At 49.8% G+C, this 20,972-nt stretch overlaps 1 protein-coding gene and 1 long non-coding RNA gene across 3 annotated transcripts; one reads left to right on the top strand and one right to left on the bottom strand.

The window, feature by feature from the left end:
- Window positions 1-551: 551 nt before the first annotated feature.
- On the bottom strand, window positions 552-13,768 carry HSPB8 (heat shock protein family B (small) member 8). Its single transcript, XM_015068574.3, has 3 exons — window positions 13,388-13,768; window positions 7,190-7,253; window positions 552-1,563 (listed from the first exon to the last, which is right to left on the bottom strand). Exons 1-3 carry the CDS (start codon window positions 13,752-13,754, stop codon window positions 1,404-1,406), a joined length of 591 nt encoding a protein of 196 aa, XP_014924060.1. The 5' UTR covers window positions 13,755-13,768; the 3' UTR covers window positions 552-1,403.
- LOC106971702 (uncharacterized) lies at window positions 9,797-19,524 on the top strand. 2 transcript variants are annotated; one of them, XR_008291457.1, is made up of 4 exons: window positions 9,797-10,780; window positions 11,730-14,842; window positions 15,283-15,436; window positions 17,208-19,524. It is a non-coding gene; the product is annotated as an uncharacterized LOC106971702 (long non-coding RNA). The 2 variants fall into 2 exon arrangements; XR_001429722.3 differs by having other exon boundaries at window positions 15,280-15,436.
- Window positions 19,525-20,972: the final 1,448 nt, after the last annotated feature.

The raw sequence follows: 20,972 nt of genomic DNA, 5'->3' as shown, positions 1-20,972 counted from the left end.
CTGTTGTTATCCTGTGACTTTCCAAAGCCACTTAGCATCAGCTTTTTCATTGCAAAATGGATGTCTACTTCTCAGGGTTGTCATGGGGATTAAATGGGATTGGCTCCAGGGATAGAGCATGTGGCCCAGTTTTGGTCAATGAGATTAAAAAAAAAGTCTTCTAAGAGCTTCTGGAAAATATCTTGTGCACTTATAAAAAAGAAAGTCAGAGGAGAAGACCTTTTTTTTACCCCCACCTTTTCTTTCTATGTGTTGTCATGTGAAGATGAGATGACGAGCTGCTGCAGCCATCTTGCAAACATGAGGGCAGATCTTGTAGACCTGTCAGAGATGGCAGAAGAAGAAGATCTCTGCGCTCTTGGTGGCATAAAAACTGAAAAAATAGCTCTGAAATCACTCACCCCTAGACTTCTTACAAAGTTAGACACAGATGTTTATGTCATTTAAACCACTCCTCGTTGAGTATCACTGCTTGCAGCCGCAAGCATTCCTAATATTGGGTATCTAAGTGGCATAGCATTTAGTTTGTCATCAAAAGAAGCACACAAAGCTAAGAACATCAGCTCCTTTTTTTTATTATTATTATTATTTACTGTTAATTCCCCCCTAAACAACAGCACAATTCAAATAACAATGACACACACATCTCACTCATATACACAATACCACTAGCCTGCCTGCCAGTCTGTCTGGCCTTTGCTTGGTTCCTGGTGGAGCTGTTTGGAGACAGCCCCCTCTGTAAAAATCCCAAATTGGACATAGGAGGCACGAGAAAGGGGAGACTCTAGCCAGAGAATACATCGGTTTCCAGAGTCCTCAGGGAGTGCCAACTTGGGAACATGCTATAAATGCCTGGGTGAAGAGCAGAAGGCACTGTTTTCATGTGGTTGTTGGATAAATCCCATATGGGGATGTAAGACCTATCTATACCCCTTTGTAGACCAGGGCTGCAGAAACACAGTGGGGTGAGCCAGTGGGCTCCATCAACCAAACCATGGAGCAGGCATGGAAACCAGCAGCCCAGAATAGGAATCTGGGTGACAGGGAGGTCCCCAGAGAAAAGCAACCTTTTGCATTAGCTGCAAGGTAAGATTCAGTGTGAAATGTCATGTCCCCTTCTATCTGTTCTGCAGCTATAGAATGTGCAACATTTTCATCATGATAGAAAAGGTAAAGAAACAATCTCCCAGCATTTTGGCCTAATGCAATTGAGCAGGACCCTGCCAATTGTACCGTCCTGTGGAAAAACCTACTACTACGCTATCCAGGGAGTCCGTGGTCAGTCCACCCCCACCCCTAACATTTTAGTCACTAAATCTATGAATTCAGCTAAAGTAATGTACTCTGGAATACAGAGAAGCCCTGCAGTTGGGGAGGGATAAAGATGGACCAAGACTGGGGTCTCAGGAACAGGTGACTTCCTGGCTGTCTTGGGGAAGCTCGTTGTTGAAACTGCTCTCTCCAAATGGTGAGTAAGGGGGGACCTGGGGGGCTTCGATGATCAGCAGGCCTTCTGGGGAAAGCGAGGCAAAAACTGTCACAGGATCCACCTCTGCAGGAAGCCTAGGAGAAAGAAGCACAAGATACTATTCATGTATTATTGTTAATATAGCTTAAACATTCTTTTTTTTCACTTGAAAGAAAAGTTTTCTTAACTTTATTTATTTTGAGAGAGAGAGTGAGAGACAGCGTGAGCAGGGGAGGGGCCGAGGGGGAGAGAGAATTCCAAGCAGGTTCCGCACTGTCAGCTCAGAGCCCCACGTGGGGCTCAAACTCACGAACCGTGAGATCATGACCTAAGTTGAAACCAAGAGTCGGACGCTTAACCAACTGAGCCACCCAGATGCCCCAAAAGAAAATGTTTCTGATATGAATTTGGGCTCTTAAGGCATACAACGCTGGGTTTGAATCCTGGCTCTGCCCTTTTCTAGCTGTATGATCTTGGGAAGGTCACTCAATTGCTCTGAGTTAATTTCCTCATCTGCAAAGGGAGATAGTAATATTAAAATTGTATAGTATTTGAAGTGAGACAGAGTCTGAACATGCTTTGCAAATGGTAAAGTGGTGTTCGAACAGTAACTTAAAAGGTCCCTGGGGCCCAGATATTTGATCCTTGGTTGAGGTCTCTCTACTCACACTGGACTGGCTGCTGGCAGAAATGGCCACCACTCCCCTCCCTTTGTAGAACATAGGTAAGGTGTCACAGCAGGCAACACATTTTCATCTGCCACGTGCCTGCTGAGAACGCGTTATTGGTGAATTACTGATGGAACAGGATGGTCGCACAGTAAGCTACTCTATGATGCTTAGAATGAGCCTTGAGGGGCGCCTGGGTGGCTCAGTCGGTTAAGCGTCTGATTCTTGATCTCAGCTCAGGTCATGATCTCACAGTTTGTAAGTTCAAGCCACGCATTGGGCTCTGTGCTGATAGTGGGAAACCTACTTGGGATTCTGTCTTTTCTTCTTTCTGCCCCTCACCTGCTTGTGCTCTCTCTCTCTCTGTCTCAAAGTAAATAAATAAACTTAAAAAAAAAAAAAAAGAATGAGCCTTGATTTGGGTCACATCTGAAGTAGCTCTTGGCAGGTCATAATTGCTTTGTTCTCAAAACACATTTATAGGCATTGCCTGGCTAGAACTTTATAATGATCCTCCAATGGCTAATAGGTAGGAATTAATATGCCTGTTGCATAAAACATTTAACAGAGACTTGGGGAGATCAAGTGACATGTTCAGTGAGTGAGAACATCAAAGACAGGATTTCTGAATCCAACTCTGGTTCCAGTTCTGAAGCTATATATTATAATTCTTTGGATCGTTTTGGGTAAATGAGGCAATCTTGAGACATGGTTCCTTCATCAAACTACTGGTATTGTGAGAACATGTTCATGGCCTCACTGGGATGCCATTATAAATAAAGATGATGGAAACTATGACCTTCACCTGCATATCATCTCATTTAGTTGTTAACAATAATCCCTCACCGTCCCGATTTATAGACAAGGAAATTGAAGACAGAGACGTGAAGCGATTTGCCCGAGGTCACGCTGCTGGTAAGAAGCATATGGAAATGGAATTGGAATCTTGGTCTCCAAAGCCATGATGCTCTGCTCTACTGCATCCTCTGGCACCAGACTTTTGAGAAAAGGATTATGGTAGGGAAGCTAGGAGGGTCAATCAGCATAGATCTTTCCATTGGTCCGGGAAGACTCTGCCTGCTATAAACGCAGGGGTTTTGATGACAGAACCAAGAAATGAGGCAGATCCATTCCTGGCCAGGGCAGGATCCTTCCTGAAGGGGCTGGGGAGTTTTCTCTGTGAGTAGTAACATGTAGCCGCATGAGTGGAATCTACCCAGGAGACTCCTGCCAAATTAGAGCCACGGAGATTAACAAGGGGCCTTCTGGGAAGGATGGAAGAAAAAGAGGGAACTTGGGCAGGCACCAAGTCAAACTTGAAGCACAGACAAGGCCAAAAGTCTGGACCTCCCTCCCACTGCTGGGGATGGGCCGACTCCGTTTAACTATTTACATGCTAACCCGTAGCACACCTGGTGCAATGGGGCAGGGCAGCCATGGTCTAGAGCATGGCCCTTGCAGGCAGGCAGATCTGAGTTTGAATTCTGACTCTTGCTGACTGTGTGACCTTGGACTAGTGATCTAGCCTCTCTGAACCTACGTCCTTATATGAAAAGTGGGTTAACAGTTCCTGTCTGGGAGAATTACATGGGATAATGAAAGCAAAGGGCTTAGCCCAGTGCCTGGCATACCCTAAGTGCTCAATAAATGTTAGCCTCTACATTGTTACTATGGTCACTGACCATTTAAATGGGAACCTGGATGGCTGTGAATATTTTAGCACACATTGTGGTATCACCAAACTAAAAAATGTCTGAGCCTAAAAGAATCTTCTTGATTGTTCAGAACAGTGCTCTCATATTACATATGGGGAAACTGAGACCCAGAGATAAAAATAGACTTGTTCAAGGTCTCTCACCAGGTGACCTATATGTTGAACCACCATGGTGGGAAAATTATTCTTCTTCCATTCTCTCTCAATCCTTCCATTTGCATCCAAATGAACATCTCAGCTAAGTGTTACCATGATCTTTAAAGCTGTTAGCCTCTATCCCTTGCTATTGTCGCTTTTTAACAGAGACAGAGCTGATCTAAAGCTTAAACCCTTAAGCAGGTAATGCTATCTAGTTGGAACTTATCCACATTTTTCTTTCATTGGGTTTGTTTTATGACTGCCTTCTTCAGTGAACATATTAGTAGTAGTACTTTAACTTTCTCAAAAGCAACCTGATCAAAAAGGAAAGAAGTCTTAAGCAACTAATAATATGGGAATGTAAACACATAAAGCAGAGAGTAGTTGAAGATGGTCTTCAAATGACTGCAATCCAGTTTCCCCTACCCGGGCAGGAAGGTCATAGGCTTTGAAGGTGGGGAGATCTGTGTTTGAATCCCAGACCTGGCTCATCACTAGCTGTGTGACCTTTGTGGAATTCCAACATCCCTCTGAACATCAGTTTTCTCATCCGCAAGATGGACTTAATAACACTGGCTCCACAGGATTCTTTTACAGGTGAAATATTACACCTATACCCCTCTTATGGCTCTTGACACATTACAGGTGTCAGTAAATAGCAAAACAGATACCTGGGAAGATGGAGAGCAGGGACCGAAAGTTTGCTTTGACTTTGAGCATCCTCCATCAATGACTTCCTGCGTCCCCTGCTTCCTGTCCTTACATTCAAATTGGCTATGGAAAGATCCCATCTACAGTCTTGCCCTGCTCCCAACCCACAAGATCTCTCCTGCACCCCCTCATCCAATCAACATGGCGCCTTTCACACGGGGATGGATGTGTTGGGATGAATTTCCTAGTCATGGCTAAGACAAACAGCTGTAGCATCCTGCCTGGGTGGAAAACTCCAAGGATCTCATTCTGGCTGAAGGAACTTCCCCCTGTTCTCTGATGACCAGAGTTTTTCTGGGGAGAGTCAATGGAGCCTCCTGAGAGTGGGCCAGGGCCATCTCTGGTGTCTAGAGCCTGGGCAGAGCCAGGGGGTCCCGGGAGGTCCCAGCTGCTCTCATGTGACTCCAGCCTTGCAGAGTTTTAAAAAATAATATTAGTCCTCACAGACTGAACACTGAGTCTTTACCCTGTGCTGAATGTTTGACACACATGTTCTGATTCCCCATCACAACTTGGTCCAGAGGAAACGCGGGGACAGAAGCTCAGAGCAGTTCAGCTGGTTGTTCTAAGTTACCCACTTTCTTTATCATGGAGCCAGGTCTCCCTATACCCAGAGGTGAGCTTCAAAATATTTAGCAACTGGCACAGCTGGACAATGACCAGACAGAATGGGTGGATACATGGCATAGGGATGGAGGAGGGTCCTGGGGACCCCCTGTTGTTGGCATGTGGGGAGGCTCAGAGGATCCCAGGGACAGGGTCAGGAAGGCCAGGTTGGCAGGGAGGGCACTTGTGGGGCTCAAGACAATAGCTAGCCCAATATTATAACAAGAAGCTCAGCTCGGCTGCTGGACCCCAGCCGAATAGCAGCCTGTGCCTTGAGAAACTTTAAACATTTCTATTGGTCAAATCACCCCAGCAAGCTGTTTCCCGGAGGCATCAGAGATGGGGAAATCCACGTTTTTAAAAGATGATGAACCCGCTGACTTCTTTCCAGCTCAATCCCTTCCACGGAGTTGCCCTGTCGGTGACTCCATCCTGAGACCTTATTTGAGTCTCTTCAAAGAAACATCAGCTCCCCCGCACTTGTCCCCCCTTCTTTTCCCCCCTCTCCCTCTCAGCAGCATGTGATCTGGCCGCTGTGCCAGGAAGAGGTGTGGGTCTTGGGGATGGCAGGCGAGCCAGCGAGCGCAAAGAGAAACAGTTAGCTGTTTGCCTTACTGGGAAGCGTCCATGGGCTTCTAAGAACTCAGAGGCGCCGGGCAGGTCAGGAATGGGCACACGGCAGGAGAGACATGACTGCAGAATCCCCGAGCTGAAGGAAGCCTCAGAATTCAGCTGGTGCAATCTCTCCAGACCAGGACATTTTGGCCAGGGCCGAGGGTGGAGTTGAGACTCCATAACCACACCAATGATAGTAATAATAGCCTGCCACTTATGAGGACCAGCTGGGTGCTGGTGGCGGTGCTCTGATCTCCTTTCATTTTCAGTCGGCGGATTCCGGAATCAAGATCCACCCCCATCCCTTTTACAGGTGAAGAAAGGGCATCCTTTGCTCCGGGGCACGAGCACTGAACCGAGTTCAGGGATCGGTTTGGGGCTAAATTCTAACCGTAAGGACCTTAGGTAGCCCCTTACACCTCTGGGAATTTAGTTTCCACGACAAACAAGGAGGGTAATGTCTCTTCTGCCCGCTGCAAAGACTAAAGGCATTGACTGGGACAGGGCTTTGGAGCCAGAGTGCACGCAGTGGACAACTGCTGAGTACAGGGAAGAGGTGTTTACCAGCAGCACCCGGCTGTCGTCTCCCTCCCTACAGGCATCGTCCTTAGGGCCCCGGTGTGGCTTCGATTCACTGGCCCAGCCTGGTGGTCTTCCGGCCGCTCCCATGATTCCCCCGACTCAGCCCTTCCCACAGCCCTCAGCAAAACCCACCCTTCACATGTCCCAACCTCTCAGCCTCCTAACCCCTCCCAGGAGGAAATAACAATGTCAGGACAAGTTCTGCCTTCATTCCTGTGGATACCGTAGGGAAGGCGCACGCTCTCCCGCGGTGGGACACTTAGAGCAGGCACCCTTTGAAAGAATCCACTGGGCACTCGGGCACCAAGGGAGGGTCTTTCTTGATGGTGGTGGAGATCCTCCCTCAAGCGTGCCACGGGGTGAGTGCCTCGATTTTCACGGAATCACAGACAAATCATTTTGCTTCTCTAATTCTCGGGCTCTTCATCTGTAAAGTGACATTGTTAACTTCCCGCCTCGCGGGGCACTGAGCCCAGGTGTGACGGCATGATCTACGTAACCTCTTCCGGGACCCTACGGCAGGTTTGCTGTGACACTTTCTCCCCTTTAGGTGTGAGGGTTCAATTCCCTCACTGGGGCTCGTCTGGAAAGAGAGATGCCCAAGATGGAGACGCTCCAGATCTTGGGTCCCAGGCCCTACCCACTCCTCCACCCTCACCCTGGAACCCACGCCGCCAGGGCACTTACTGGATCTTCTTCGTGAAGTTCTTGGAAACGATGCCACCTTCTTGCTGCTTCTCTTCATGTTTGCCTAGAAGAGAGCGGAATGCCACGCGTAAGCATCGATGTCCCCCAGACTTTGGTCAGGACTCAGACTTGGGTTCGAATCCTGCCCCTGCCCCTGCCTCGCCGTTTGACTTGGGGTCAGTCTAGAGACACCAGTTTTCTGAGCCTCTCTGGTCCCTCGTCTACTAAACGGACCCCCCTGAGCCGAGGCTGTCGTAAAGATGAGCTAAGACGACGGACCAGACAGGAGGCCTAGACGGTGGTTTGTAGGCAATTACAAGTTAGATTTAGGAAATCACGGAAACTGAACCACATGTTGTATCTTTTAAGTCTTGCCTCTGGGCCCTTTCCCCTAACCAGCCAGTCGAACCCTGAAGCTAACATCCCAGGAGGGGTGGTAGAAAAGAAGTGGGGTCGCATGCTGAGCCCTAGTCTGCCACCCAGTTGACTTTACGACGCACAGAGTCTTTCCTAGCTCTGAAGGTGGGCTTCTTTCCCCCTTGGTTACTGATGTGGAAACTGAGGCCCAGTGATGGGTCCAAGGTCACCCAGCAGGTGTACGGCAGGCCTGAGCTCTGAACCAGCTCCCTCTGAGTCTACACCGAGGGCTGCGGGTCTGATGCCCCTCTGCCTGTTCCAGCCTGAAATTAGCTCTTTGAGCCACATTATCTCTACCTAAAACTGGACGAACTGCCTGGAAATAATGTTTCAATCTGCTAAAACAAACAAACAAACAAACAAAACAGAAAAAACCCACCCAGACTCTCGAAAGAGGGCTTTCTTTAAGAAATGACACCTTAGACACCACAGATTTGAAATTCCACCTGCCCCACCTTCTAGAGGGTAGCAGGGGTGGGGCTGTTTCCTTACCTGAGGAAGAGAAAAGATAAGAAGGTTTGGGCCCAAACTGGCTATCACCTTCAATTTACATAGCAACTTCTGAGCCTATTGACTGCTCCTTACTCCTTTTTTATTAATTTTTTTAATGGGGAGAGTCTCTAACTTCTCTTTAAACAAACCGGATTAGGGCAGGGAGGAGTCTTTAAGCTCCTATCTTTATTTGTTCCTCATCTGTGGGGCCACATTCCCAGGCCAAGAACCCTCATTTCCACGGGGACACCCTTCTGAGAAGCTGTGGAATCCAGAGTATAAATCACCTCGTGGGATTTTTTTTTTTTTTTTTTGGCAGCCCCAGTCTTAAAAAAACTGACGATTTATAGGCGATTATGTTATCAATTGCTTTTTCATTATTCCTAATTTCTTTACTACTGACTTTGCTCTGACTGTAAGATAATACATGTGTATGCTAGAAAATGTAGAAAATGCTGAAATAAATGATCAAAACTACCTGTCCTCCCATCACTGCGACAAGACCACATTTTTTGTATACGCTCCAGACTTTTCTTTCTATGGACATAAGTGTTATATAGGATAGATACATATCGCAGATTTTAGGAAATGGGATCATATTGCGCGTTATGCTCAAAACTGTTATCTCTTGCCAACACATTATAATCATTTCTCCACGTCTTGCCAAATATTCTTCGGCAATGTGATTTCTTTAACGGCTGCGCAGCGTTCCGCTGTAGGGATCCCTAAGTTCATTTAGCCAATCCCTGGCTTTTTGGGCAGTGAGATGGTATCTGACCTTAGAGAGAACCTCACGGCACCACACATTCTCACAGCTGGATCTTTGCATCTGGCCTGATGACATCTTTAGGATAAATTCTAAGTTCTAGAATTTCTGAGACTTGCTCTGTATTGCCAGATTGCCCTTAGGAAAGGTTGCATCAATTTATTCTCTCACGGGCTGGGTGGAAAGGGGTCCACTGTCTGGTTACCCAGAACATGCTATGCTTTGAACGCGCTGCCCCTGGGAGAGTTGATTTGGGCCCGCCAAATCCGTGAGTGCCAACTGTCCAGCCCTAACCGGGCCTGTGGCCCAGGAGCACTGTCTGTTCTCTGACACCCTCCCCCCACCAGAGCCTGGGCCTCCAGAGAGGCCTGCTTCCCCTGGGGACTGGCCAGTGCCTCTGACTCAGCCCTTTTGCACCGCTGGTGTCCTGGGGATAATAAGGAATAACAAACTCTTATACAGCGCTTTCTTGGTGTGAGCCACTGTCCCAGCCCCTTACTAATAGCGACTCCTTTAATTTTCGTGACAACCTTAGAAAGCAGGGACTCTCATTATTACCATTTTGTGGATGGGGAACGGAAGTTCAGAGAGGTTAAGTGATATGCCCAAGGTCACACAGCTCGGAGTGCTGGAGCAAAGGTATTTGGGTTTTGGATTTCAGTCTCTGCTCTAACACTTTCTAGCCCATCTCTACTCTTCTCTGAGCCTCAGTTTATTCTTCTCTAAAATGGGGGTGACAATAGCTTCCTAATTTGGGGGTTGCTGTGAGCAGCAAATGAAAATGAGTCACAGGACTGCTTTGTAAGTGGTAAAAATATTGTGTGAAGGCGAAGGCTTGTGGCTTCTTTTGATGTTTGGAGAAAGGACTACTCCTGAAAGGCTAAGCTTCCCTGTCCAGGCCCTGAAAATAGGGTATTGGGGTTGGGGAGGGGAGGATCTCTGAGCAGGGGCAGCTCCAAGATTTCCATAAAGAGGAGCCTGGTTGAAAGTGGATGCTGCTACCAGAGGCTCATCTTGAAGCTTAATTTGCATATTATTTGAATATCTATTTATTGGGGCAGCTTAAGGATTATGAGTGATTTTTAATTTCTTATTTTGCTTTCCTAGCCATGTTTTCTACCGTGGAAATATTTTATTTTCGTAAACAGAAAAAAGTAATTATGATTCTTTTTAAAAAAAAGAACTCATCTGGAGGCAGGGCAAGCCAGAGGCCCCTAACGGCTGCTAGTTTTTCAACATGCCTCAGAGAAGTGTAGGTGCCAAGAAGCAGGGATCAGCACTTCAGGGAAAGCCATTGGCCCAGCTAAAGAAAGAAGGTGCTGTTTCCAGGGGAGGCAGAGGCCCTGGGATTAAGGAGAGGGGGTAGGAATAAGGCCTCTGGGTTTTCCAGTTTCTTCTTGGCCAGGGCTGGGCCCAGTGGCCCATGAAGAGAACATTTCTTGGCTGCGGGCTGCAGGGTGCAAGTTGGGGTGTATAAGCATCATGGAAAGCATCTAGTCTAGCATTTTCCAAACACTTGCCTGGAACTACACACTCATATATGGTCAGATAAGACAGGGCTGTCTCCAGAGAGCCATAAACTACATTAATGTAGCAAATCAAAGCTCTGATAAGTCCTGCAGTAAGGAGACCTGTTTATAATTTTGTTTTCTCTGGCACCTTTTAAAAATCTGTACCGCCTTCCTTCCATTTCTCAGGTGCCTCGTGATATCTTAAAATGTACTGTTTGGCAAATACTGATTTAGTTCAACTCCTCCTAAGACCTAAGGCCAACAGTAAAACTGAAGCCCAGGACATGGGAGGATTTGCCCAAGGCTGCACAATCAGAAGAAAATGCAGCCATCCTGACTCGGAACTGTCTCAGCAGGCCTGGCTTTGAATTTCAGACGTTGCCATGGAGGACCAGGGGGTCTCAGGTGAGTTACTCTCTCTGAGCCTCAATTTCCTCCTTGTAAAGTGGGTGTCACAAACCTACCTATATTTCCTTGCAAGTCCACATGAGGAACCTGGGAGCCAACATTTGTAGGCATTTAGCACAGTGCCTACACCGAGTGCTTGAAGAAGAATAGGTCTGTCATTATGAGATATAGGATAAAAGATTGGAGCTGATTTTAAATGGAACCCTGATATCAATCTGATTTCATATCCATTTTATGAGAGTCTCTATACGTACTTTCAGGGGATTTGGATTCTGTCAAGCTGAGGGTGCTAAGTACATACCTATGAGGCATTTTACAACCTAAAAAGTCTTTGTCTGTCTTATTGAAGCACCCAACCACCCCATTCTACAAATATGGAAACTGAGGCTCCATGCCATTCAATGCCACTGCATTAGTAAGGTGCTTAGCTGAGATCTCAGCCTGGAGCTGCCAGAACCCACCTGTTAAGAAGCATCTAGAAAGGCACCTGGGTGGCTCAGTCAGTTAAGCATCTGACTTGAGCTCAGGTCATGATCTCACGGTTCGTGAGTTCGAGCCCTGCATCGGGCTCTGTGCTGACGGCTCAGAGCCTGGAGCCTGTTTCAGATTCTGTGTCTCCCTCTCTCTCTGCCCCTCCCCCTCCCACACTCTGTCTCTCTCAAAAATAAATAAACATTAAAAAAAAATTTTTTTTTTAAAGAAGCACGTAGAAAGGAAGAGAATGGGGGAGATATACTTCAGGGGTCTCCTGGAGGGGCCAGAGGGCACGGGGGCACCTCCAACCAAGGGTGGAAGACTCTGGAATCCGAATGAAAACCAGAGACGGGAGAGGTGGTGATAATAATCGTTTACAGAGTGCCAGGCAGACACTATTATTAGCTCCATTTTACAGACTCTCTGCATTTATTATCATATATTGTCAGCTCACATTTAATCTTCTCTACAGATCTGCAGGAGAGATATTATCATGATCCCCATTCTGCAGATAAGACAACTGAGGCTCAGAACAGTGAGAAGACTTTCTGAGCAGTCTTCCATCGGGCAGTGTCGGGATTTGAACCCAGGTCTCAAAGAACATCTACGATCTATGGTGTATTGGGGCCTTGCTCTGTGCCCAGCATTTTAATAACAGCAGCATCACAGCAATAACAATACTGAACCCTTGTCCGCACTTGACCCCCGTCAGCTCATTTAATACAACAATCCTCATGCACCAGAACCCCGATTTCCAGATAAGGAAACACAGCACGGGAAAGATAAACATTCTGTGCATCCTGCTGGTTAGTGTGGCACAGCCACTTTCAGAACTCAGGCCTGGCCACCAGCCAACTCGGAACGCCCTGGCTGAACCCCTCCATCCGCACATGGCCCCAGCGTGTCTCCTGGCCCACCACCCCCGGCAGAGCCTCTGATGTTTACAATTCTGCCCTGGGAGGCTTTGAAAACTCCCCCTACACGCCTCCTGCCCCGCCAGGGCTTGTATCCGCCCAGCCTGCCTCGCAATGGCTTTTATTGATTCTCTGGCCTGCCAGCCTGTGCCGGGAACACACTCTTTTTAATGGAGTGTTAATTGGGAGGGAAGAGAGAGAAAGCTGTTCCCCTGCCCAGCAGGGACTGAGTCTCCTGTCTCCTCCTCCTTTCTCCCAGGCTGGGATGTGGCGGCAAGGACCCCAGGCCTGGCGTCCTGGGCAGGCCTAGACTCTTCCTGCTGCTGACTCATGGCGTGACCTCGGACAAGTTCCGCTTGGGCCTCAGCCTCCTCAGCTGTGAAATGGGAGCAGACAGCCCTGCTTCTCAGGGCCGGAATGAGGATTACTTGGAAGAAGGAATCTAAGAGTCTTAGTCCAGTTTTTGGTACCTAGTAGGTGCTCAATAAATCATCAAATCTCTTCTGGCCTCCCAATTCCCAAGACAGCCGGAGTTTGAATCCGGGCGGCCTTGGACAAGTTACTTTCAGCTTTCTGTGCCTCAGTTTCCTCATCTGTGAAAACAGGAGACAAACAGGCCCCACCTCCTCTGGTTGCCTTCACTGAGATGCTACAGGTAAAGGGCGGAGTGCGGTGCCTAGCAGAGAGTAAATGTTCATTCAAGGTCCCAATTAGTATCCTCATAGTGACTGTCAGGCCTCAGCGCCCTTATCTGGAACAAGGGGCCCCATTCCTCTTGAAACCTGCGCTGACCATTAGCTCTATCGTGGCACAGCACTTAACACACTCTTCTAGGCTGTGCTGTGACACTGTGCCCCATCTCGTCCTTGTCTTTGTATTTCTTCTCTATCTGTTTGACTTACCCTTTCTATTAATTTTTTTTTTCTGTCAAAACCTGTGACGTGGTTTCCACTTCCCTGACTGTGCTCTGACTGATAGATACAGCCCTCAAAGCCCCCAGCCACTGGGTCAGGTTGAGGTGTCTCCTGGAAGCCAGGGAGAGCACAGGCTTTTCCACAAAGATAACTTCTGTGGCCTGCATTCCTGAGCCCTGAAGTCACCTGTGGCACGCTGTCACAGCTCACCCTCTAAGGGAACAAACATTCTCTTGGCCGTTCCCGGGGCTGAGGCCTACACCCTTCTCCCGGGTTCTTGCTCACTCCTGCCCCTCACTCACCAGACACCTCCACATATCCGTCCTTGGTCTTCACCATCAGCTCCTCTGGCTTAAAGCTGTGCACGTTAACACACACTTTCCAGGGCTCCCCAGGGAAGGGTGGGGGGCTCCTGCCCTGAGCAGGTACCCCGAACCTGGCTGCAGCCGTGGGCCCCCGAGGCACCATGCCTGACCTCAGGGTTCCAGGCCATGCTGGGGAGAATCGAGGCAGGGCCCAGTTGTGCCAAGAGGCAGTCAAGTCGTCCGGGAAGGGGTCCATGCCAAAGTCATCATCCAGCAGGCGCGAGGGGAGGGATGAGTCTCGGAAGGGGTCTCTGCGCAGGCGGCTTGGGAGGTGGCAGGAGAAGGGCATCTGACCGTCAGCCATGGCTGCTGAGCTGGAGGGGAAACGGAGGCTCAGAGAGGGGGAGCCACCTGCCCAAGGTCACACGGCAAGGTGATGTGGGTGGGTTGGCCCTCCGAGCTTATTTTTCTGCTTCAGAAAATGCCGAACCATCCACTGCCAAGGACAGAGGGTGTGCACCCGGCTGGGATCCCAGCCCCCAAAGACACTCCAAAGGCTACCACCGGCTGGTCCAGCAGAATTCCAGAGGGCCCCTCTCCGCTCTGCCTCACCAGAGATCCGCCAGTCACTGTCCTCCCAGACTGTCCAGGCTCTCAGCCAGAGCCACTGAGATGTCTAGAGGAGAGTCAGGAGCTTAATAAACCCAGGGACGCAGGCCTAGAAACTTCTCCTTGCTTCTTCAGGGCTGAGAGCCTTCTATTTATTGCTGCTTGGGGCTGGAGGCGGGTTTTTCGAGCGCCTCCTGTCACAGGAGTATTCGGAGGTGATGAACCAGCCCCTGAGAATCCGCTGAGGGAACAGCTGGGCTCCCAGGGGTAGGGGAGGGGCCGAGTTCAGCCAGCCAGTCGGACACTCTCCTCCCCCCCCCCCCCCCTCCCGGCTGGGCTCAGCTCCGCCCCCTCTCCCAGGGCTCGCTCCGGAGCCGCCTCCCCACTCTCAGTGCAAAGGCCGGCTATTAATAACCCTCTGCCTGCTGAGGGCTCAGGTCACCCTCGGTAATACCTTCCCCAGAGCCTGCTGCCTCCTGCAGAAGCAGGGGAGAGGGTTGGGAGCGCAGTGCATTTGAAGGCAGGTGGCTTTGAGCCGCAATGCCCACTTACAACCCGGCGTGGACACTTGCCTTCAGTGTCCTCTGAGAGCAGTAACATTATTCCCCAGCCACCTGTGAGCTGTCAGTTTTCCCAGCTGTAAAATGGACCCCATAGTAGCCACTGCATGGATGTGTCATGAGGAACACATGAGGTAACCATCCTTAAAACATTTAGCAGACTGACACTTTCGCGTATTCAGTTTGGAGTTCTCCATTACATGATGCTTGCTGTATGCTGGGTCCTGTTCTGAGTGCTTTCCAAATATTAAACCGGCTTCAACGGCACCACCAATCCCGGGAGGTAAGGGGAGTGCCACTGTCCCCATTTTACAGGTGAGGAAACTATCACAGGAAGTGTTAGCCAATGGTAGCCCTGCATGACTGTTAATGATAATTATCAGAAGGTGCTGTACCCCGGGCAGGCGGTCTGGTCTGACACAGGGAGCCCACAGAGGACCTGCTCGAGACTTCCCTGTCCCTCCCCCATAGCTTGGAGAATGAATTTGTAAACCGTCCTTCTACCTAACAGCCCCTTGAGCTTGGGTTCTAACTTTGATCTGTCCCCAACAACAGGTGGGCAGTTGGGCGTGCCATTCTCCCCCACCTCTCTCCCTCCCCCATGGGCTTCAGGGTCTCAGCCCTGCCTTCCTCCTGGGGTGGGGTGGGGTGGGGTGGGGTGGGGTGGGGGTGTTAAGGAATTCAATGAGTCATTGGTTGAGAAATCGTTTTGATGTTCAGCAGTGCCTGCATGAGGCCGTTTGCTAAAAATAATTCTATGGAGAGCATAGATGGTTACTGTCATTTTTGGCCTCCCCTTATGCTTCTGTGGCGAGCACATGCCAACCCGTTGAACCGTCACAACATCGGGGATGTTATCACCACCCCCATTTTGCAGGTATGCAGCTGCCAGGTGACAGGGCTTGGTGGGGGGGGCGGCCAGGGTCTGTGCTGAGCTGACTGGTAGAGACCCCACCCTCCTTCCCCCACTAGCAGAGAGAGGAAGGCTGAGGTGCCCCCGCTCCCCCATCCCGAGTGACTGGGTCCCCACTTGACTCTAGTGAGATCATCAGGCTAGAAGCTTGAGGCTGACGTCATGACTGGGCACAGAAGCCTCAGCGCACCTATAATTACAGCAGGGGCGAGGCTGGCTGGCTGGCTCTGAAGCCAGAACGGGGAGAATCACTGTGTGACCCAGAGAAGAAAGCCGGTGCTGCCTGGGACCTGGGCCGGGGCCAGGGTGAGGTTTCTGGGTGGGCGGCTTGGTCCCCAGCAGTTCGGGTGTGGATTTGAGCGGGTGGAGCGCTTAGTGTGTTTATGTGTTTATTTATGGGTGAGTCTGCTGATGGGTGCGTTCTAGAAGACCCTCCTACTCCTTCCTCTCTAGGCCTCCTTCCCACAACCCCACAGAGCCTTCATCCACCTTCTCATTTCAAGGATGCTGCCAGCAGGAGAGGAGGGAGGGTGTGCAGCTAGGAAACAGAAATAGCAAACATTAGCATTTATCCAGCACTTTCCACGCTCCAGGTTCTGTTCTAAGCACTTAAAATTTATGTATATTAACACATGCGATCCCCCTATAGCCCTATAAGGAAAGGACTTTTATCATCCCCATTTTATTGCTGAGAGAACCAAGTCTCAGTGAGATTGCACGACTCACCCTTGTCTGCACACCCAGTTAAGTGGCAGAGCTGGGATTCGAACCTAGGCAGTTTGGCTCTTGACCCCTCTGCTGTACTACGGTTTATAATCACCGTCATGGCTTACATTTAGCTGAGCACTGACTGTGTACCAGACCATGTGCCCAACACTTTATTTATGACCTCAGTGGACCCTCATGGCTCAGAGAGGTGAAGCCTCTTGCCGAAGGCCACACAGTGGGACTTGGGAACCCCTGGTCTTGTCCAGTGATCCTCCCACATGCCTGTTGTATGTGCTCCCTCCCCCAGCCCCCGCCCCCAGATTCTCACTACGTTTCTGGGTCAGGCCAGCCTTCCGTTTTGGGAAGCTGAGGGAGGCAGCTGCTCATCCTGCTGACCTAGCCTCCTGGAGAGGAGTCAGTAAGCCCTACAGGCTGTCATCAGCCAGATGAAAACATGGGGCCAGGACCAGGAGAAGCCAGGTAGGGGAGGGGGCCCCCAGGCTGGCTCTCTCTGGGAAGGAAAGACCCTGTGGAGTGTGTGTGTGTGTGTGTGTGTGTGCGCGCACGTGTGTGAGTATTGGGGCAGGGGTTGGGGGCAATATTCGACCCCGGGTCCCAGAACAAGTGTTTTCTTGGCTACTTTCCTCTTAGAGCTTTCACATGGGAAGGACTGCAGTTAATTCTCAAACAGCCCAGGGGGAGGGTGACATCACCCTGCAGTCCGGAAACAGGGGCCCAGGAAGGAGCAGTAGCCGCCTCAAGTCACACGGGAAGTGCCAGGACGCAGACACAATTCTGTGCTCTTCCTGTGCTGCCTTTCCATGGCAGCAAGACTCCACGTTCTGTGCTCCCCTAGGTATTTCCAGCCGCCCCCCCCCACACCGTCCCACCCAGCCTCACCACCCCTGAGCCCTAACTCTACGGGGGGGCTGGGTCTGTAGGGCCTGCAGGGGGGGGCCCTGTGGCTCCCTCAAAGGCCTGGCTTTCTGGATGTCATTTTTGCTTAGTGTTTTCTCTACAATTATAGGGGTCTGGAGCTCTTGTTCCAGGCGTGGGCGCAGACCCTGGTGGCCTGCCGCATTCAGGCTCCAGATGGAGAAAGACCCACGTCAGAGTTCCCTCCGTTGGACACCCTAGGAGCCCAGCACATCTGCAGCAAATAGGAGAGGTGTATGCTCGTGTCTTTTTCCATTCCCTTTCTCAGACCCCCGATGGAATTTCCAGCACGTTCGGCTCCACGGGGGCAGGACCCTCGGGTGTCTTGCTCACAGCAGCATCCCCGGTGCCTGGAAGGGTGCCTGGTGCGTTGTCGGAGCTCGGCAGGTCTTGCCAAGCAGGTGATGTCCCGTTAGCGACCCAGTGTCACAATTGCCTGGCTCACGTGTGGCAGACCCTGTACGCAGTAACAGCATTAGAATAGGGCTAAAATTTCCAGAGTGCCTAGAAGGTGCCAGCACCCAGTGGAATGCTTTCCAAGCGTGCTATTTATTCCTCACCACAGCCCCCCTCCCAGAAGTTCATACCATCATCATCTCCATCTGACAGATGAGGACACTGAGGTTCAACACGGGAGGGAACTTGTCCAAGGCCACCAGCTTGTGGGTTCTAAACCCAGCTGTGTCTGAACTTCAAGCCCCGTCCTCTTTCCTTGGCCAAATGCCCGGGCAAAAACAAGATGATTAATAAATGAAATAAATAAACAACCCACGTGGTCCCTCCCTACCCAAGTCAGTGCCCTCATAATCCTACACAGCTAATGCTTATTTATTCAGCTCTAGCTTCCTGTTACTATTATGTCCAAAATTCTTTCCAGAATGTTCTGAATAACAGTAATTCACGATAGCTACGCTTTCTGTTTTGTGGAGGAAAGTTTTATTAATTATACGGGAAAGGGAATATATGGAATTAAATAATTCGAGTAAACATAAAGAGGGGGAGAGTATAGAGAAGAACAGAGAAGGGTTAACACATCAAATCAGGTACTCGCAACATCCAACCTCTGGCTGGGGGAGCCCCTCGGTGAACAGCCCCCTCTGGAGTCCCAACTGAGGGTCCTGGGCAGAATGTCCTCCCCTCAGGTGAGGCTTCCAACTAACTATTCCCGCCAGGGCAATATATACACTACCCATGTGTGATCTCTGGTTAGTCATGAAGTTTGCCTAAGTGCAGTCCTGAGCAAGCTGGGTTTTTTCTCTGTGTCTCTTATCCTATCTCACAATCTTAGGAGCCTGGGCCTGTGCACGTTTCTCTTCCCGCCCTGATCCATTCCAGGGGACCAGCCTGGTCTGGCTCAAGAAGGTGAGGCAAATTAATCCCCCTTGGCGTCAGGAACAGAAGGGCCAATTCTGATCCCGAGGCCAGATACGGAGCACAAGCCAACTAAGCCCCCCATGACGGTGTATGTGTGGCTCTGGGCAGAAATGCATGACAAGTCTCACAAACACGCTCTATGCAGAACACAGGGATCGCTTCCTCTGACCACCTCTGCAAGTAATAATAATAATAATACTTATTTAACATTTTGTAATAGTTGTCTTTTGCATAAACTGATTTATTTAATCCTCATCCAAATTGCTTTAAGATAGGTATTATTCTCCCTGTTCACAGACGACATTATTGAGGCACCAATACTGAGGCACAGAGAGGTTAAATTACTCGCACCAGCTCACACAGCTACAAAGTAGCAGAGCTGATACTCAAATCCAGACAGTCTGGCTCCAGAGTCCGTGCTGCACCACCACGTGAGCCTGTGGATAACAGCTCCCCAAACAACAGAATAGTAATGATCTCCACCATTGCTGGAGAACTCTTACGTGCCAAGCTCCACTAAAGACCCTACCTTACCTCTGTCATTCCTTATGACAACCCTATGAGATAGTAGTATATTGTTAACTGTTTTCTGTTGAAAACTAAAGGCACAGAGGCAGATGTGTGCTGATTGCTAAGCCTGTATGCTTCGCTGTCCAGTGGGCTATGCTATGTGGTCCCCACTGAATGGCCAGAGCAAGCGCTGTCCAAACCCATAAGGGACCCGAAAGACCACAGTTCACCAGCCCACCTCTCCCTCCACCTTCTCGTTGGGCCTCCTTCTCTGGAAACTTCTTTGGGCCCTTCCAGACGTTCTCGGTAGAACAAGTGACACCAGGAACTCACTGATATTTGGAAGCCTGGTGGCTGCCTGGGACAAGCCATCACTGTGTCAACCAGAGAGATCCTTATGTGTTACCAGTGTGAAAGCTTCTCGGAGCCAAGGGCTCAGTGGACTCAATGGGAGCTCCTCTTAGCGGCATATGTCCCTGGGAGAAGGGAGTCAGGGGTCAGCTGTGGGAGGAGAGGCTTCACCCATCTTCAAAGAGGGACATCCCTAGCCAAGGACTCTCAGGGGCCCTCTACTTATTCCTGGGCCTTTATCAGGGCTTTTGAAGTCCCCTTTCACAGCCCGAATAGTCATTCTGCAGCCGGGGAAATAGTATCTCAACTAACCAGGCTTTTTGTTTTTTGTTTTTTGTTTTTTTTAAAGAAGTAACTGTGTTGGTACTTACTGCTTAAGAAAGATAGTGAAGCCTGGGGGGTAGGAACCTGAACAGACCCAGATCGGCTGCTCTGGGCCAGTGGCCTAGCCTCTCTGAACCTCTGCCTTGTCATCTGTAAAAGGGGGATGTCAGAAGTACCTACCTATCTCACTGGATAATTGGCATGGATCATGGCGGGGGAAATGGTTGGGGAGGTGGGCATAGGCCAGATGATGTAGGCCCTTCTGGACCCCATTTAAGAGTTAGGCTTTGTCCTGAGCATTTTGAGGACCCATTGAACTATTTGGAGAAGGAGAGTGGTATGATGAGTTCTAGGAAAATCACCTGCTACTTGTGGAGAGGGCACTGGGGGACAAAACTCCAGGGAGACCAGAGAAGAGGCTGTTGTAGGGTCCTGGGAATCATGGTGGCTTGGGCTGGGTTGTTGGCTGAGGAGAGATAAAGGGTGGACACAATCCATGATGTATTAAAGAAGCAGAAACATTTTGGCTGAGGGATTGGACTGGAGGAGAGGAGAGGGCACATCAGACTCCCCGTCTGGTTGTAAGACTCGGGCAACTGCGAATTGGTGATGGCGATCGTTGACCATGTGTGGAGGAGCAGACACAGGGGAGCGGGGAGACTCCATTCATTCATTTACTCATGTGTTGATTCGTCACATATTTACTAAGTTCTTACGTGCAAAGCACTAGACTAGGGGCTAGACATGAGACACAAGTCTGTGTTCTCACGCCTATCGATAAGCAAATCATCAGTCAACAGTTAAAACAATTTTAGATGCTACAAAAGTTTCATGAAGCAAATTGAGGCTCCTGGCTACCTTTCTGATCTGATTCCCTGCTGTCATCCACCCCTTGCTCACTGTGCTGGAGTCTTGGTGGCCTTCTTTCTGTCCTTTGGACAGAAGAGCCACACATATTCCTGTCTGAGGACTTCCCTCGTGCCGTTCCCACTGCCTATGACACTGTTCCCCCAGATTTCCTCAGGATTTCCTCACTTCATTTGTGTCTCTGCTTAAATTTCACCTACTCAGAGAAACCTTCTCCAACCATTTGATCTGAAGTCACGTTCTCCTACATCAGCTGGTTTTTCTTCCTAGCGCCGGCTGCGAACTGAGTTATATTTTAGGCCTCGATTGTTGTCTGCCCCTTCCATTAGAACCTAAGCTCCATGGGGGCCGAGGGTAGGGACTGTGGTCTGATTGTTTAGGGCTGTGTCATGGGCACCTAGAACAGTACCCAGCACGTAGTTGGGATTCA

This window comes from Acinonyx jubatus, chromosome D3 (genome assembly GCF_027475565.1).
Source record: "Acinonyx jubatus isolate Ajub_Pintada_27869175 chromosome D3, VMU_Ajub_asm_v1.0, whole genome shotgun sequence".
Lineage (NCBI taxonomy): Eukaryota > Metazoa > Chordata > Mammalia > Carnivora > Felidae > Acinonyx > Acinonyx jubatus.
The sequence above is the reverse complement of the archived record's forward strand: the minus strand, read 5'-3'. Positions and strand labels throughout refer to the sequence as shown.

Bases quoted from the DNA above. Each gene is read 5' to 3' on its own strand.
- HSPB8 (XM_015068574.3), bottom strand. From the start codon at position 13,754: ATGGCTGACGGTCAGATGCCCTTCTCCTGCCACCTCCCAAGCCGCCTG. The intron at 7,254-13,387 runs GTGAGTGAGGGG...GCTCTCTTCTAG, and splicing joins CGGATATGTGGAGGTGTCTG to GCAAACATGAAGAGAAGCAG. The intron at 1,564-7,189 runs GTAAGTGCCCTG...TCTTTCTCCTAG, and splicing joins AACTTCACGAAGAAGATCCA to GCTTCCTGCAGAGGTGGATC.